General features: G+C 42.0%; 1 protein-coding gene across 1 annotated transcript in view; it reads left to right on the top strand.

Annotated features, from left to right (window-relative positions):
* The first annotated feature begins 5,333 nt into the window (after positions 1-5,333).
* Positions 5,334-17,980, top strand: part of MCTP1 (multiple C2 and transmembrane domain containing 1) — a 221,717-nt gene continuing 209,070 nt past the window's right edge. Inside the window, exon 1 of the mRNA XM_062512666.1 lies at positions 5,334-6,543. Within this exon, the coding sequence (XP_062368650.1) occupies positions 5,440-6,543 (1,104 nt within the window). The 5' untranslated portion in view covers positions 5,334-5,439. The remainder of the gene's footprint in view (positions 6,544-17,980) is intronic.

The raw sequence follows: 17,980 nt of genomic DNA, 5'->3' as shown, positions 1-17,980 counted from the left end.
AGCAGCAATTAACTTCTTTGGGAGGTGCAGAACAGATGGGTATATAAACAAGGCAGGTCCAGGGCCTGCAGGTCCATATGTCAGTTTATGGTATTTTGGATTGAAATGCAGTAAAGAGAGATATCTGAGGTCAAACAACAGGGGAAAGCAGACATAGAACTGAACTTATGAAAGTTTAGAATTTACACAACTGTATCTCATGCCAGTACTTGAGAAATCAGGCAGTCAAGAGACATTGTTTATTCCTTAAAAAGACACTAAACTTGGCTGGTCTTCTAAAATGTTTAACATAAGACCATGTGATGAACTCCAAAGACTGAAAAATGAAAAATTTATATTCTGTGCCTGAAATGACTATGGCTTATGGAAGAATTTATTTAAGACAATCTGTCTAATACTTAGATAAATGTACTATGTGCAAAACAAGAAAGAGTAATAATGTGGGTTTATATATGTCGTTTTCTTTATACTAATAAAGAATTTATTGCCTTGTATTTATACCTTATTAGTAATTCCTGAATAGAAATGAACCAAAGCAGAAATTTAAATGAAATTATATTTAGAAGAGCTCAACAGTTTGATGAAAGAACAGAAAAGACTGTGTGATTCAGATTATATTTATATATTTACATGCAAGCTCCAAATTATTCTGCTATCAACCTTTTCCTTTCCTACTCCTCCTTACGCCAAGATGAAGAGGAAATGAAGGAGATCACATGAGTCTTCTACAATCTTTCATTTAAAATGGAATTGAAATTGCTCATTGCAATACAGCACTCCAGTGCCACTTGCAGAATCTGGAGGCAATTCTAAATGTCAGCAATATTAATGGAAAAAACTGCTCTAATGCTTATATCTCCTTGGGATATTGAGAACACAGAATGCTGTTGGGAGGGTAACTGATTTTAAGCAGAGATAATCTGTGATTAAGTAAAAGTTTAAAAAAGGAAAAAAAAATCTCTCCAAGTTCATTCAATGGTAGTTGAAATAAATATCGGTTAAGTGTAAAGGTAATCAGTAAGTGTTCTGGGTATTGCAGTATTTGGTGCACATACTCAGTTCCTCATATATCTTTACAGAGTCAACAGGAAACACCTGAAAGAATTAGCAGGAATGGTAAAGGTTCACCATTGGTGATGCTTCAACACAGACGTGAAAGCTGTCAGGGGCTAAAAGATTCACTCTTAAAACTTCTAAATTAAACCCTAATATTACTGGTATTTAGTACTAATATTGATAATGAACAACTAGGCCAGATCTCATTAAAAAAAAAAAAATCTGTATGTTCCGTGGTGCAATCTGAATCACAGATTCATAGAATGGCTGGGTTGGAAAGAACCTTAAGGATCATCTTGTTCCAACTCCCTTACACGGGCAGACACACTTTCCACTAGACCAGGTTACTCAGAGCCTCTTCCAGTCTGACCTTGGATATTTTCAGGGCTGGGACATCCACAGCTTGTCTGGGCAGCCTGTTCCTGTGCCTCGCCACCCTCACAGTGAAAAATTTCTTATTAATACCTAATCTAAATCTACTGTCTTTCAGTTAAAGCCATTACTCCCTGTCCTTTCCCTTTCTGGAACATCAGGAGTGCCAGATCTTGATACCTAGGGACAGCCTGCTTCTTCTCAGCCATGAGAATGTCTTGTTGGATTTTCCACGGTTTTATGTGGACTGGTATATGGGCTGACTACACAATTTGAAATGCTGCAGTTATATAGATGAGTGCTGAACTCTGTGACTTGGCTTTTTCTTTCCTTTATTCCCAGGAGCTGCACTAGACCTTCTGGTAAATGTCATTAGAAGAACTGTGCTAGGGATCAAAAACAACTATCAAACAAATATCTAAAGAATGAGCAGAAAGCTAACAATATGATTAAAATACTTGAGACAAAGATGTACATGAAAGGAAGGGAAATCTATGTCCAGTAAATTGAATCAACTTTTCATAACAGTGAAACTTATAAATCTTGATGGTACTTTCCCATAAAGAAGGTCCCCCTGCTTCACAAAAACATTTTGAAGACTGCACTATCCTAGATTAATAGCTGAATCTATATTATCATTGTTACACCCCAAAAACTTAATAGCTGGTTAAAAACACTCAAAACTACATGAAGGCAATGAAGCATTTTGCAGAGCTAAGCTGCAATTGGCTTTGTGAGATTGTATGTTTAATCACATTAGAGGAGCCATATGTGGTAGGAACATAATTTTCTGTATAAAATCCAAGAAGAAATGTACTCATTATTGTCCTTGTGGGTGAAGATAGGAATTATAATATTGTTTATAGATAAGTTTGCCTGAAGCTTCAAATCATACGACACAGTTTAAATACTTCCAAAATTTCAAAGCTCTCAGTTATTCTGGCTTCAATGTTCTATACTGTATTTGTTGTCTCATGCTGAAACTCAATTAGAAGATTTCCAGTAAAAATAACCACGGACAAGAGGAGTTAAAGAATATACGTTTATCTTCAAAATGTGAAACTTGCTTACAACAGATTGGGGAGAATTCATCTGAGAGACAGTTCATCATGCCAAGACCTAAATTTCATTAGTGGGATGCCAGTGTTCCATTGTTAATATGGATAAAAAAACAAGTAAAACACAACATTAAAAACTGTGTTTTAGAACTGAAACATAACTCAGATGAAAAAAAATAAATACAAATCTGTAATAATTCAGGCTGAAGAAACACTGAGAAAGAACAAGGCAAAATAATGTGCAAATGGGGTTAAAAATATTGTTCCAGCCTGAGAAGATCATAATCATGTTCAGCCTTCGAGCCTATGGCCATCTTTAAACAAATATTTTCCCGATACATGTCTGCTATGCATTCAAAAATATTACCATCTTTGCTGTATTCTGAATGATGGGAAAAGGAAGGGTGTTTCAAACAGGGGAGTTAACTAAAAAATTAAATCTATTTCTAGATATAGATACATATATATAAAATGACACAAATATCAGAAGCAACAAAGTAACTTCTTTCATTTTCAAGAAATAAGCAAAACCAAACCAAAAACTTTTACTTGATATAAAGGACTGGAGAAATTTGGGGCTTTTGGTCATAGGCTGAAAAAGTATTAAAATATATATTTTTTAAAAATGCAGGGTTCTTAGCTTTCAGTGATATATTTGTTTTATAAATTTAGATTAAACTCTTTACAATGATGACATATATATATGGAATACAGCTCTGAGGAGACTGATAGTTGCCTTCCTCAGAAAATGTTCTTCCTTTTTTGACATGTATAGCTGATAAGCTGGAAATAGAGAAGACATTCTTTATCTCCTTGGGTTTCAGTTTGAAATGCCAAGCAATTCTTTTTATTGTCACTGTTCTCCTGTTTTATTTTAGCTTTCAAAATACTGAAGTAATATGGCATAAAGAAATATTTTCAGATATCCTTATTTATAAGGTTAAGAAAGGTTTACCTGTATATTTAGAAGTATTATTCTCATCTGTACAGGTGTTAAATCCATGTTCTTCTTGTTAAATATTGAGATTTCTGTTTGAATGTAGCTTGAGGTTTTGCTGTGATCTTTCTGCCAAATTCTGTTTCAACTTCAACAAATGAATGTAACTCAGGTAATTCAGTATGCAGAATGACTCACGGTGTTGTAAAACTGTTTATGGTGACCTGATCTGAATTAATTTTAGAATAATCCCACTCTGTTTGCTGTCGCACAGCCATTTACTGTCTTGTCAGGCCAGACAGATTTTGTCCCAGGACGATTAGTGTTTCTGCAACTAAACAAGCAAAGATACTTTGACCCTTTTGTTTGTAAGCAAGTCTACTTGCTGGTTGGATAAAAAAGAGGCAGGCTAGACAGATTTGGTAATGGCACAATTTTAACGTAAGGAAAGTTTATGCTGGCTTTTGTGGAAAAAGAATCAGAAGGCCTGTTAGTATGTTACTTGGAACTACTCAATGCATGGGTCATAAAAATCCAGCACAAGCCACACAGAGGCTTGGGTACATTCCTCCCAGACTACAAGCTTCCAGGATTAGTTGCTGAAAGGAATATGTCTATACAAACAGCAAATTTCCTGGTTTGTTTGTTTGTTTGGTTTGGTTTTGGGTTTTTTTTTTTTTCTTTTTTTTCGGAAAATATGATCACTGGATAAAATAGCTGTCATTTAAAGGTATGGGTAGTTCGGTATATTTAATAAAGTAAGCTTTTCTGAATACACTGTTGTAGTCTTCTTATATCTATCGAGTTTATGAAGAGTCATCACTTTAACAGAAAATTTATCTGAAAAGCTGCTTATTTCATGTTTTAAGTGTAAGGTTGAAATAAAAAGAGTCAAACACAAGGCAGATAAATATATTTAAATATTTTTTAGCCTTTTTCACTCTCCTCAATGTAGCTGGGGAGAGTGAAAAAGGCTAAAAATTTTCTTATTTTATTCTTTTGAGTCCTGCTTGTTGAGTAAACATATTATTTACAAGAAAACAAATATTTTAAAGAATTTTCATTTTAGCAAATTCCTTCTTTGATTTAAAGATATCAACTCAGACATTTGGACATAAGCTTTTTGCAGATCATGATCCATTTGAGCTTTGCTACCTGATGCTTTTGCTTCCAGGTAGTTAGAAGCTGATTATTTGGATTCACTGAGAGGGATCAAATGATCTATAATTTTCTATCCTTTTTTTTCTCTGACTATCTTTGCCTTTTTTTCTGGTCCTAAAACAAGAGTTAATTGGCAAGACTACTCGAAAATAACCTCCAGTGGTTCAGAGGTTATTTTGGCTGTTTTCTCAAATACTGTAGATTGAATTCCCAAGACCCTAATGATTTGGAAATGCACATTTTATCTAAGTACTTTTAATTTGCCTCATATTCTGTTCAGCAAAAGTTGTACTGTCAAATGCCTGGTTGCAAATTTTACTGGGGAAGTTGAATATAGGACGCCAAATCCTCCATTGTGAGAAGTGTCTTTTTAAATGATACCCAAAAGTACACTGCACAAAGGCTCACTCGACATATAAAAATTTCTTTTGCTTGTTTGTTTCACAGAACATAAAATATTCATTCTGAAATCACATTGCTGGTGTGATTTTAATTAAAAAAAAATATCCAAAAATACAGCAGTGGGGCTACTAGCACAGCATGCTATGATAAGAAAATTTTTTTGTTTGTTTGTTTTGGTAAATTTAAAAAAGACGAGAACGGCAGAGGAGCTGAGGGTTGTTCCCCCCGTACCTGGCGGGTCCTGCCGGGCCGGGCTCTGAACTCTGCACTCTGTACCCACTGCTGCATCTGAAGGACAGAGCCTGTGACAAGGCCGCTATTTCCCGTAGCACTTTCTGTACGTGCGTGAGGAAATCCCACTGAACCTTTCCTCCACGAAGTTACCGCAGGTCGCGGATAACACCTGATGGCTACGGAGCCGGCTCACGTTCCCACCTTCACCCAGGGACCAGGATGCTTCCCGGCCCCACGGAGACTGCAGTACCGGGGTGCTCACAGTCCGCCACCGCGGCCTCCGGGCCGTGCGCCCTCCCAGCATCCCGCACGGGGAGGCCGTCTGTCCTGCAGGAAACAGGTGGGGTGGTGGGCAGGGCAAGCCCCCTCCCGCCACGTCCTCATGTAGATTGCTGCATGTACCTACATGCGAGCCGCCGCTCCCCCTGCACCTCGCCGGTAACTTTTTTTGCCAGGTTTAGCACCGCCCTCAGCCACCGAGGGACCACCCAGGGTTGTGGGCTTAGGGTGGCAAACTTTCTGCCCAGATGGGCTAGGGTGGCAGATTCGTCCTTCCTTTATCTTCAGCATCACGGCTGTAGCACCATCCTCCCTCGGGCGCGCCACGCTGAGCGGGGGCGGCGCGGCGGAGCCCTGCGCTCGTTCCGGCAGCGAGCGCCGCTCCGTTTCGGCCCGCCCCGCACCGGAGAGAGGGCGACGGGCTCCGGCGGGCTCTGCTGCGGCTGCTGCTGCTGCTGTTGTCGCCGCTCCAAACGCTGGAAGAGAAGGATGGAGCCGGGCAAGGAACCCCGAGTGACCACAGGGGAGAAGCCGAACGAACCAGAGCCGGCGACTTCCTTCCAGGCCCGACTGTGGAAGAACCTGCAGCTGGGGGGCAAGGGCCGGAGCGGCGGCGGGCGGGCAGCTGCCGAGCGCCGCACTGCGGAGCCCCTCGCCCCGCCGGCGGCGGCCGGCGGCAAGTGGAGCGGCTTCAAGCGGCGGCGGCAAGTGCTAGACCGCGTCTTTTCGTCCTCCCAGCCCAATCTATGCTGCTCGGCCGCCGAGCCGCTGGAGCCGGCCGGCGAGTCCGGCTCCGCCCTGCGCCGCCTGCGGGAGCACCTGCTTCCCCAAGGCAAGGGGCCGCCGCCCGGCCGCCGCCCGGAGCCCGCCGCCGGCTGTGAGGGGCCGGCGGGCGGCAGGGAGGGGCGCCGGCCCGGGGCGCACCTGTCCCACCAGAAGAGCTCCTCGCTGCCCAGCACCGCCTGCTTGGAGCAGCTGCTGCAGGGCTCGCCCACCGCCGGCAGGATCCAGGACCAGCGGACGGAGGACGGCGACAGCAGCGCGGTGAGTGCCGGCTCGTGTCGCCCCTCTGCGTACAAGGCCGGGTGGAGAGGTCGGGCGGGAGGGATGGTAGTCCCTGGGGAGAGGAGAGGAGGCGGGCAGGGAGCTGAGGTGAGGAGAGGTGGGAGGGCGACCTCTGGGGAAGGGAGCTGAGGCGAGGCGAAGAACGGCTACGGCCGAGTGTAAGATCTGCCCTCTCTCGCTCGCTGTTGAGTAGCGCCCTTCGCCTCAGGGCGGAACGGCGGAGCCCTGCGCTGCCCCCGGACGCCGTGACCGGCGTGTGGCGGGCCCGAGCCGTGGGCGCAGCGCTCCCAGCTGTGCTCCTGCTCCGCTGCAGGAGCGACCTCCCTCAGACCTTTGTTGCATAAACTATGCAGAGGAAAGGTGTCTCGGAGGCTGGAGTTAGGCTTCCCTCGCTCTCACGCCTTTCCCCAGTGGCCGGCTCGCATGTCTGTGAGGGCCGTCTCTGCTGGTGTCTGCTCTTAATGTTATGCAGCATAGCTTCTCCTCAGGTAACCTCGGCTTTTTCCTTGTTTGGTTATCCAAATTTGAATAACCATGTGTTTTGATTCCTGCAAGACACACAAACGACGACCACTAGTACACATTTAATAGATGGTAGGTACTTACTTGGTAGTTACACACTGGGTATTGTCTCATGCAGCTGTCAGTTCAGACTATGAGACCATCGTTCTGGCTGTTGGGAGAAGGCAGTAAACAAAGCCATAACTCTACTGTTGAAAGGGACTGCTGAATCTTGGAATAAACTTACAGTGAGAAAAGTGCAAAACATATGAGTATTTTTGGATATTGTGTAATTCTAAGCAGTCATCCGCCTTTTTCAGGAATAACTGACTAATGAATATTATTATAAATTGTGTTATTATCAGGGAGAAATGAGCAACTGAAGTAAAAGGCATTTCATGTGTTGTCAAAAATAGGCTGTAAAAATGCATTTGGCTGTTGCCAGAGCAGTACCTATGCCAGTGAAGAATGATAGTAGTTCTGCAGTGATTTGCAAGTGTACCTTGAGGTCAGTGGTACTTTAATGTCCCTCTGCAGAATTCAAAGGAGTTCATCTTCACAAACATGGTACCTAGACTTAACTTTGTGACATGGTTGCTTTGGTTATAATCATTGGCCTGACTGGAAACAACTGTGGTTATCTCTTGTATAATGCTTATAAAGGGTTTAGATCATTGTTTATTGAAGTGGGATTATTGTGACAGGTGTCTAGGAAGTGGGCATTTCCCTGCAGTAGTGAATCCCTTCCCCCCAAAAACCCTTGAGCACAATAATGTATTGCATATTTTAAGTACTTAAGTACTATTGTTTGAGAAAACAGGATATTATTCCGCATTAAAGACTGCTGAATCTATTGATATGAAAATGTGTTACTTTCTTCAGTGTTGTTCTGCTGTTGTATTTAGTAAAGGATTATAAATGTTTATTTACACAACAGGTCAAGTGCAAGTTGTGAGGGTATTACTCTTGTTTAGAGCAAGGTGCAGTCATAGCATTTGGAAAGAATACTGCTAAATCAAATGAATTTAGGCTCTAACACTTGTTTTTAATTAGCAGGATTATGACCGATTACTCCAGCTGTTTTCTAGTATTAATTTGGGCTGTGCCTGGATACCAGCTATGCTAGTTTTGATAATAAAAAAAGCTTGTTTATGTATTGGTGAAGTTTGCAGAGCTGCTGATTGTATTTGTTTCAGAGGGATGATCTGAAACAGAATAGCTTTTCTGCTATTTCATAATAAGCATATTCACCACTTTTCTCAACTCTAAAGTATAATCTCACTTGGGTTATTAAATCCAGTTTAATTCACCAGCTTCATTGAGTTATAGGATATTTGGGGAAATAAGACTCCAGCTATACTGTATTGTTGATTGTCTTCAAGTATGCCTGGTGCTCCCCAGTGATCTGTTAACAGAGCAAATACCTTCCACTGTGAGCAGCTGGAGTTTCCAGTTCAGGGTGCCTCAGGAGTCAAGCCTTGCATGCTTTTACAGACTGCACCCCGGGGCAGTAAAGTCCCTGCCTAACCTCAGGCATGGCCTTTACACCCCTCTAAGGATTTGGGACTACTTGTGTGGTAGCATGAGTTTGGAATAACTTGCATTTTTCAAATCCAAGTTTTACTTTCAGCACATGCTGGTTTTAACAACTGCAGGGAACCAAATTCTAACCATGCTGTTCCCTTTCCCCCTGTGCCTTCTGATAATGGAGAGACAATAAGAAGAGATTTTGAGTTAAAATAACAATTTACTAAAATTACAATAACTATATCAGTAGCGAGAAAAGTATGTAAGAGGGTGTCCCAACCACAAACACTGAGAACAAGAGAAGAAATGCTTCTCAGAGACAGTGCTTGCTATGTACTCCAGACAAAGGCAATGTGGCCATGAGAGCTCCGGTGGCTTCATGTTCTCATTCCCCCAGCCCAGTCTAAGTAGGGCAAGGAAACCCCTCTGAATCTTGTACTGTGCCACTGCCCTGGACCATTCCAATAATTTGGTTCTGCACAGCCTTCTCTGGCCCTGCCACCTTCTCTCAGCTCTGCTGAGGCTTGGGCATTGAATGGCTCACTGACCTTGGCTCTGTGCTGCCCCTTCCCTCCCTCCTTTTTTCTAATATTCCCTGGAGCAGTTGTCTTGGACTCTTGGCATTGCTGTCCTTCAGCACCACATCTTAAAACCACAGCTCGGTGGAATGGGAAAGGGACTGACTGATGGTGGTGAAGAGGGGCTAGATCCACCTGGCTGATCCTGATACCTTCTCCCTGGAGAGAGCCGGGCAAGATGGTGCACTTCCCCTCCTGCTCCTTGGCTTTTCCTGCTGGGACCACACCCCCATTGACCACAGCAATGATGTATGTGGTATGGAATAAATAGCATTAAAAGCTCCATTCAGTTTTTTCTGTAACCAAGACACAGTAACACAGACTTTCAGCAGTGTCTGGATTTTCATTGTCTTTCCTTGAAGCCTTACACATCCAGAGGGAAAAAAATGTGTATCAGAATCATTAAAATGTTATTAAATTACCTAAAATTAAATGAACATATAATTGCAACTTCTTTTAAAATATATGCAAAATTGTATTGAAATAGAGAGCAAGCAGATGCTGCTGCCTCTTTTGGATCAAGACTTGAAGTTTTTAGCAAATCTGCATGCAAGATCTACTACTTATTTAAGGGATATGGTGGAGAGAAATAAAATCCCACAATAAGTCAATTTTTTAATGTTTTTAAGCTGAAATAATACAGTTGTTATCTGTGAAAAGGAGCGTAAGTTAGTGGGTGGGAAGACTTAAAATGTAAGGTTTTATTGTGAAATGTATTATTTGGCACAATCAAGCCATTTAAATTTATTTTGAACTCATTAAAATGTGGTATATCAATATTGCATTGGGCATGGACAGTCTTGCAGAAGCCCAGTTTTTTCAGTATTAAATAAAAATTGCATTCAGTGGGATTGGTATCTTGGTTTGAGTAGAGCTGCACAAATAGAAGTGTAGTCTTATGCAAACTATACCTATTATTATATTTGAGCACTAAATACTAATCTGGTTCTTTGCTGAAGACTGAATATTTCTTGGAGCTGTGTATGAATACTTTTAGAAAAGGCATTTTAAGTATTTATTGGCAGAAAACTTAGGTTTATTTTAAACAGTAATTGGAAGTGTAAATGTGTTTTTTAAGGACAAATAAATGAATACATGTGCGGTTATGCATCATTCTTCTTCTAGTTTCCAAAGACTATGAGACACGTTTCCTTGGCCAAACTTTTCATACTTGTCCAAATGGCAGCCAATCACTGATGTCATGTAGCTGAGAGCCAGGTGTGTGCTGCATCCTTGAAGGACTGAGATCATGGTGATGGATGCCTCCTGGGGCGTCCACTGGATGGGAGATGACAACACTCCAGGAGCAATGTTTCGCAATGCTTCCAGTGTCTTGAGGGTGCTGCCATGGCCCAAGGCAGTGAGGCAAGAGTTTTCTGTTTGTCCCTTTTCATTTTATTTTACATGCCAGCTGGAACATGAATTTATCCGACAGTGTCTGTACCAGCATGGCCTATCTCTTTAATGTGAGACATAGATTCGCATGAGAAGTTTTATGTTACTTGTATGTTGTCACAGTAATTTAGTGAAAACCAGGAGGATGGAAATATCCCTGTTTCTTAAGATTTGCAGTAGTAAACCCTACAAGTGTTTCATTGTCTTAATGAAAGAACATGGATCTGGGCACATGTCATATTGAATCAACAGTGAACATGAAGAGGGCTTAAGGAGAGTGTTCTTGATTGAAGGCTGCAGTCTGCCACAGTGAGAACTCTTGTGGGCATTTCTCTCTAGTGTGTTTTCTTGCAAGATAACAACAAAACCGATAAAAAAATTTGTAATTCCATGCTCCTTAAAATTTGTCCAGGTTGATCCATTACACCAAAATGGTGGACAGGTTCTTAACCCCTTCCCTCGATGTTTCCAGTTCTGTGAGTGGCTATATGAATAACTTGGAAATGTGGGAGAGCACTGGGGTTATTGTAGAGGGAAGATGGGGGCTGGCTGGGGCTGCTGCTCAACCTCTAATTTCTTAGCCATAAGAAAGCAAGTTTCATTAATTTTGGAGCTATTTGTTTCATTAATAAACAGGGATTATATTCTAGACTACTGTTTTCTATAATACAGACTGATGAGAGGTGAGATGAAGTAAAAAACTGGAGATAAAAGACCCAACAGAGTCTTTCCCATTCTTACAAATAAAAATAACTATTAATCAATAAAGTTGATGTAAGAGGATGAGGTGTATGGCACAAGAGGAGGACCTGCAGAAAGGAGTTTCGTGAGCTGGGTTTTATGAGGAGACTCGGGGTAATAAGCATTGTCTTGTGCTGAGATCCTGGGAAAGAGAAAAGAAATCATAGTGAGTCAGTAAGTACAGGCTGAACTGGTAGGAAGCCTGAAGAGAAGAGAGGGGAATTTAGATTTAGTGTGGAATGGTATGCAGAACCAGTGAAGACCAGATTGGCATACCATGTTTCTCTGCCTATACCAGAATGAATCTATAACTGTTTGAGACAGTGAAGTTACAAGGGAAAGATTTGGTTTGTTTGTTGTAATTGGCATATGTCACAGGTAATTGATCCAGCCAAAGGAAAAAGAACAAGAAAAGACAAAAGGCTAAAATGTCAATGGAAAGCAAGCTACAGATAATGTCACCCAAGAGGATCTAAATCACTACTTTAATTTCACTGAGAAAAATGAACGTGGTGAGAAATTTTGAAAACTGCTGACTGTCAAGGATTAATTATCTTTTCCTGACACAATGCCAGTACAAAATAGGAAGAGTTGGAGAAAGGCAATTTGCACAAGTATTTGGAGCATGATTTGAGAGCAGCATAATTCTGAAAATTAAAAGGGCAATATTTTAGATAACTGGAGAATGCTTGCTTTTATGCATGGGATGTGGCCACTGACACACATGGAATGATAGATGAAAAAATGTTTAGGCTGTGTGAGAAGACTATGGATCTGGTTAAATTACATAGAAATAGTTACTAAGAGTAAAACTGTTGCTAAAATTTGTTTGTTATGAGACAGCTGTTGCAACTGATCAATGCTATTTGTTTCTCCAAGAATTTAGACATCTGATTTTGTTACAGGATGTTCTGCATTGCCCAATTTTCCATTGTATTAATCTCTTATAAAAGGTTAATCTTTGAGCAGTTTGGGATGTACTAATCTGTTCCTTGTGCTGCGCGAGCATCTGACCAGACTGCCAGTTTGCGGTATTTTAATAAAATGTATTAAAATACTGGAAGAGAAATCAAGATATGGCTAAGTAGAGTTGTATTTAATCAAATCATGAACAACCTTTGCTTAATTAACTAAAAATCTACAGAGTTTTCTAAGAGAGCTACGGTTTTTTTTTTCAATTAGCCAGTTAGCATTTATCCTTATGTGAAATATTTAGAAAATTTAAAGTGAACTAATAGTAATTGTTGACTTACTGTAACTATCTATGACCTAATTTTAACTTTATTTCCTCTTCTCCTCACCCTTTGTATTTACTTTTCATTTATAAAGCCGTTTATATTAAAATAATTATATTGAGAATACTAGATGTTTGGAAGATGGAAATTGCCACAGTACTTGCATTGAAAGATCAAATAAATGCTTATTTAGTAACTCTGTTGTAAAGTGTTTAAGTTTCAGGGGTTTTATCTGGATTTCAAGTGACTATGTCAAAAATCTTGCTTCAGTGTACTTCAGAATGTATGTTTATTGTTTAGTTTTTTTTTTTCCCTTTTCCCTCTGTGGAATTTTCCCCATTGTCATGCTAAGATACCTGTTGACTGGGCCCTAGTGACAAGGGGGAGGGGAGGGAAGAGGGAAACCCCTCGATATCCAAACATCCAGAAGAGCAGACGGAAGGCTCTGGCTCTCCCCATTTCCCCACAGAGTTCGGACGAGAAGGACGATCGGTGCCTCAGCTCCATCACTGCCATCCCAGCGCTGGGAGCCATCCTCACTGCTGTCAGACCCTGCCCTGCTGCCTTCTCGCTGTAACCTGCCACCATCCAGCACTCTGCTGAGCACTGGGACCCACACCGTGAGCGGAGGGCTCTCTCCATCTCTCTCTCCCCCTGGGACAGCTCTGCCATCACCCCCAGCCCTCCTGCAGCTCTGCGGGACCCGCCCACCCCCAGCACCAGGAACTGCAGCTCAGGGAAAAGGTGCCTGCAGCCAAAAAACACTGGGACTGAGTTACTGTTCTGTTTGTGGCTAATTTCATAGCTGTTGTTGTTCTTGTTTGTCTTGTTAGATATACTAGTAAAGAACTGTTATTCTTATCCCCGTACCTTTGCCTGAGAGCTTTTTTAATTCCAAAATTATAATAATTTGTAGGGAGGAGGGATCACACTCTTCATTTCAGAGGGAGGCTTCTGCCTTACTTTAGCAAATACCTGTCTTTCCAACCAGGACAATGTTTCATAACCTACTGACCCATGATGAACTTTTACAATTTAAAAATAGAGATATATAAACTCGGTTATAGCATTAGACTTTATTTTTTGCTGAGAAATCCTGAAAAATGTTCCTTCCCTCTTTTAAAACCACACAAATGCCTTGTGAGAGATGTTATAAGTGTTTGTCACACACACTGACTCAGAGCCAATTGTACATCAACCAGTGGAATTTATTAAGCAAGCGTGAACAAGCAAAAGCAGCACTGGGCAGCCGGGAGTTAGCGCTCCACCAACGGCGCGCACTTTCCTCTCTCAGTCCTTTGGGTTTTATACCCCTTGTTTCTGGTGTACCTGTCCCTTTTGCAATCGTGTCTGCGCTTGCACTGCCTGTTGATAGGGGTCGTACTTTGCCCTCCGGTGGTTGTTGGAATGAAGAAGACTCCTCTTCCTGGCAGACGTATCTTGACCTGTGAACCTCTGCCTTATCAGTAGATCCTTTTTACACATTGCACAATGGATACTTAAGTATGGTTAACTAGCTCAGCTAGAACTAATCGTATCAAGACATTCTTGTGGGCTACAGGTGCATGACTTGTGCCCTCTCAAATCCGGTTCTATTTTCTGTTATTTTATTGAACTCCTGGTAGTCCTTTTATTTTAATGAACAATTCTTATGTTGTTTTTATTACAAGAGATTTCAAGTTGGAGTTACAATTTAATAGGAAAATTACAATAAAGGCAGAAAGTTCAGAAATACTGGCTTAAACTGACAAAGAGTACAACCTGGCCCCTGTTGGTCAGGGGTGGTGTTTGCAGTCCAGTTAAGCAGTAGCTGCAGAGCTCCTGAAATGATGGTTGAGATCTTGCCCATTGGTGGTAGTTGTTTTTCCAGTCCCAAAACCCCAGATTATATATGGTCAGATTCAGGCAGGAATGTTCAGCACGTTCCCCAGGGCAGGGAATTCCTCAATTGAATGGTATAATCTTGTGAGTTATGGGATGTTTTGGGCAGTCCTTGATGACCTAAGCAGGTACAGCTACCCACTGGGGCTGTTGAGCCATTATGGCCCATTGGCAGAGATGACCCCCTTAAGACTAGGTGTCCCTATAACTGCGGAGTCAATATGTCAAGACAAAGAAATGCTGTCCTGCCTCTCAGGGTTAAATACCCAGCTTGCAGCCTGGCGGATAGGGTGTGCACTGAGCAGCTGTTGCAAATGATCCACCATTAGCAGTTCATCAGGAGTATGTAGGTGGGTATGGAATACATAGTTTGGCTACACCCATGCTGGCTTTTTCTCCTGTAACCATGACAGTGATTCATAGCTTGCCAGCAAGCCAGAGGTTTCATATTTCAAAGGCTTAGGAGCAACGATACACGTCACTGTCAATACGCCTAGTTTTGAAAGGTTCAGACTCAGTGTGAGGTCTGGGGATAAAAGGATTGTAGTACTAGGATTTTTGTAGGTAAAGGCACCACATGTTTCCTGGGAGTGATTGTTTTGGTGAGGATGAAGACTATGTCTTATCAAGTCAGGTAATTAATAAGGATGGTGAGCAGTCTTGTTCCTTTGTGTTCTGCTTGGTTGTTGCTGATTTGCTTTTGTGTGTAGTCATTTGAGCAAATAAAATTTTGTTGGAAGGACCTGAAGGATCATTTTAGTGGCTTCTATAAATTGATGGATATAAGTACAGTTATATGGATAATTTGACACAAAAGGATTTTTTTATAATTATGATGTCTTGTATTGAATTAGCGCGATTAAGATATATAAGGTTGTCCTGTTTTGGGCCAAAGACACTGTTGATTTTATGACAGTTCCCATGAGGTTGCAGCTTGGAGGCTTGCAGGCACCCCCGGGTTGTTGTGCTATACCATTCACATCGTCGTGGGGGACAGGAGTAAGGGATTTACATTTCTGCAAAGGAGGTGGATGTGGCTTTGTGTGGAAGAATAAGGCACCCTGTGGAGGACTGCTGCCATTTTGTTCCTTTTTTCCAACGAGCAAGTGTTGAATGCCGTGGTGGGGCAGCTCCAGCTCTAAGTGTTGTGCAGTCACGTGGGGTGGAACTCAGTGAGAATTTTGCATGTAAATCACCCTCTCCATATATTTGCTATTGGTATTGTTGCTGTTAATGTTTGTTTTCTTATTACATTGTTGTTTGCCAGTAAATGGTCATCTCAACCTGCTTCTGCCTTTTGTCTCTCTTGTTGGCTGCATAAGGCTTAATTTCCAGCTGGGTTTCAACCAATATTTAAACGAAGGGTTGAGGTAACAGATCTGACAAGAACTGGTTGGAAAAAAATTTGGTCAAAGCATTTTTTGTGTTAGGTACAGAGCCCCCTGGTTACAATGTTTCCTTGGTTTGTGCATGTGGTACCTAATTCACACATTCCTGTATGTGTTCTTCATGGTGCTTTTTTTCAGAACGAGGAGAGGGATCAGAATGGCTTTATTGCTGTATTGTATGGTATACTGTATGACATGATAACATCAAGGGCAATGAGGATCATTTGGGATATGTGTTCAGTGCTGCTTTTCTGCCTGGGCCTGGGGCAGTGCCTCTAGGAATTTATTAATAATTGTATCCAGTTTGGGGGATGGAACAGGGAAGAACAAATGCAGTAAGCCCACAGGCCAGTTAGGTTAGAACAAGATCTAAAAACAGGCCCTACAGTGCAGCCAGGGTGGTCCTTCCTGGATCTCTGGTAAAAATTATCCCCAGAGACTCAAGGGTAACCCCTGGGTTTCTGGAGTCAGGGATACAAAGGATCTGGCCTGCTAACCGTAACTAAAAATGAGATCCTTGCAGTTTATTGAACGGGTTTGAGCTGCTTCAGAAGTGACTGGCACCAAAGCACAGCTCCTCCTGGCATCCTGACTGCCAGTGCTGGGCTGGATGTTCAAAGGGGAATTCCCTTATACACATCATGCCACTGATACTACGTGGACTAAGTGGATTGCTCTGACCATCTAGTGACCTTGAGCAGGAGACAGCCATTGCTCAGGGATCTTGGAGATTATCATTAACCCAAAGGTGAAAATTTTGGATTATCAGGAGAGCAGAAGGAAAGGTGACATGTGCTGAGGATGCCTCACCACATAATCAACTATCAGAAAATAAAAAGAGTATATGCTCTATTTTATGATAGTTCCTGCTCTGTTTCAGGAGTATATTGAAAATAAAAAGCTACGTTGTGGAGTCCTACATGGCAAATCACAGAAATTATGGAGGGACAAGGTGTACCAAGTGAGGTTGCAGAGCTGAAAGCCATCCAGCTGGCTTCAGATATCACTGAGTAAGAGAAGGGCCAGTGCTCTACCTCTACACTGACTTGTGGATGGCAGTAAATGCACTGTGGGGGTGGCTGGGCCAATGGAAAAGGGCCAACTGGCAGGACAGAGGTAAACCCATCTGGGCTGATGAATTGTGGTGAGGCATCACTGGCCAGGTAGAGAAGCTGGCTATAGAAGTACAGTCAGTAGATGCACACACATCCAGCAGTTGGGCTACTGAAGAGCACAACAGCAAGGGACAGGTGGATTGGGCTGCCAAGATTAAAGTGTCTCAGGTGGATCTGGACTGGCAGCATTAAGGGTGAATTATTTCTTGTATGATGGCCTCAGGTTATCAGGGAAGAGCTGCAAAATAGGGATGGGCTTATGATCAAGGGGTGGACTTAACAATGACAGTATGTCCCAGGTTATCCATAACTCTGAAACATTCACTGCAATCAAGAGGCAAGCAGGTAAAGCCACTGTGGTATGGTGTATGATAGTTGAAATATAAATACAAGGAGGCCTGCCAGATGAATTACATCATACACCATACAAATCTACCAAGGCAATTGTTACATGCTTACAGTGGTTTAAAGAATCACTGGATGGCTGGAGATGTACCTTGTGCCTTATGCCACTGCCTGAACACCATTATGGGGTTTGAAGACCACATCTCGTGGTGACTTGGCACCCCAGAAAGAACTGAGTTGAACAATGAAACTAATTTTAAAAATGTTTCAGAGACACCTTGGCCAGAGAGCATGGTACTGAGTGGGAATCATATTCCCTGTGATGCAGTGCCCAATGGAAAAGTTGAATTATACAATGGACTGTTAAAAACCACACTGAAAGCAGTGAGTAACTGGACATACATTTAGCAAAGGCAGTCTGATTAGTTAACACACAAGGCTTTATCACTTGAGCCACCCCTGCCTCCACATATGGTAGAGGGGGATAAAGTCCCTATGGTACATATAAAAAATGTGTTAGGGAAAACAATTTTGATTAGTTCTGCCTCCCATCTCTGTGATATTTTTGCAGAAGGACCTGGGTACACTTGGAGGATAATGCAGAGGGTCATGTAAAGACAAAGTGCATCCCAAGGAGATCCGATTCTTGATTGAGAACAGTCTGTAATGTTGAATTGTGTGTGTAATGTTTGTTGCTGAATGACCCTACC

This window comes from Cinclus cinclus, chromosome Z (genome assembly GCF_963662255.1).
Source record: "Cinclus cinclus chromosome Z, bCinCin1.1, whole genome shotgun sequence".
NCBI lineage: Eukaryota > Metazoa > Chordata > Aves > Passeriformes > Cinclidae > Cinclus > Cinclus cinclus.
This window is presented reverse-complemented; position numbering and strand designations above follow the sequence as displayed.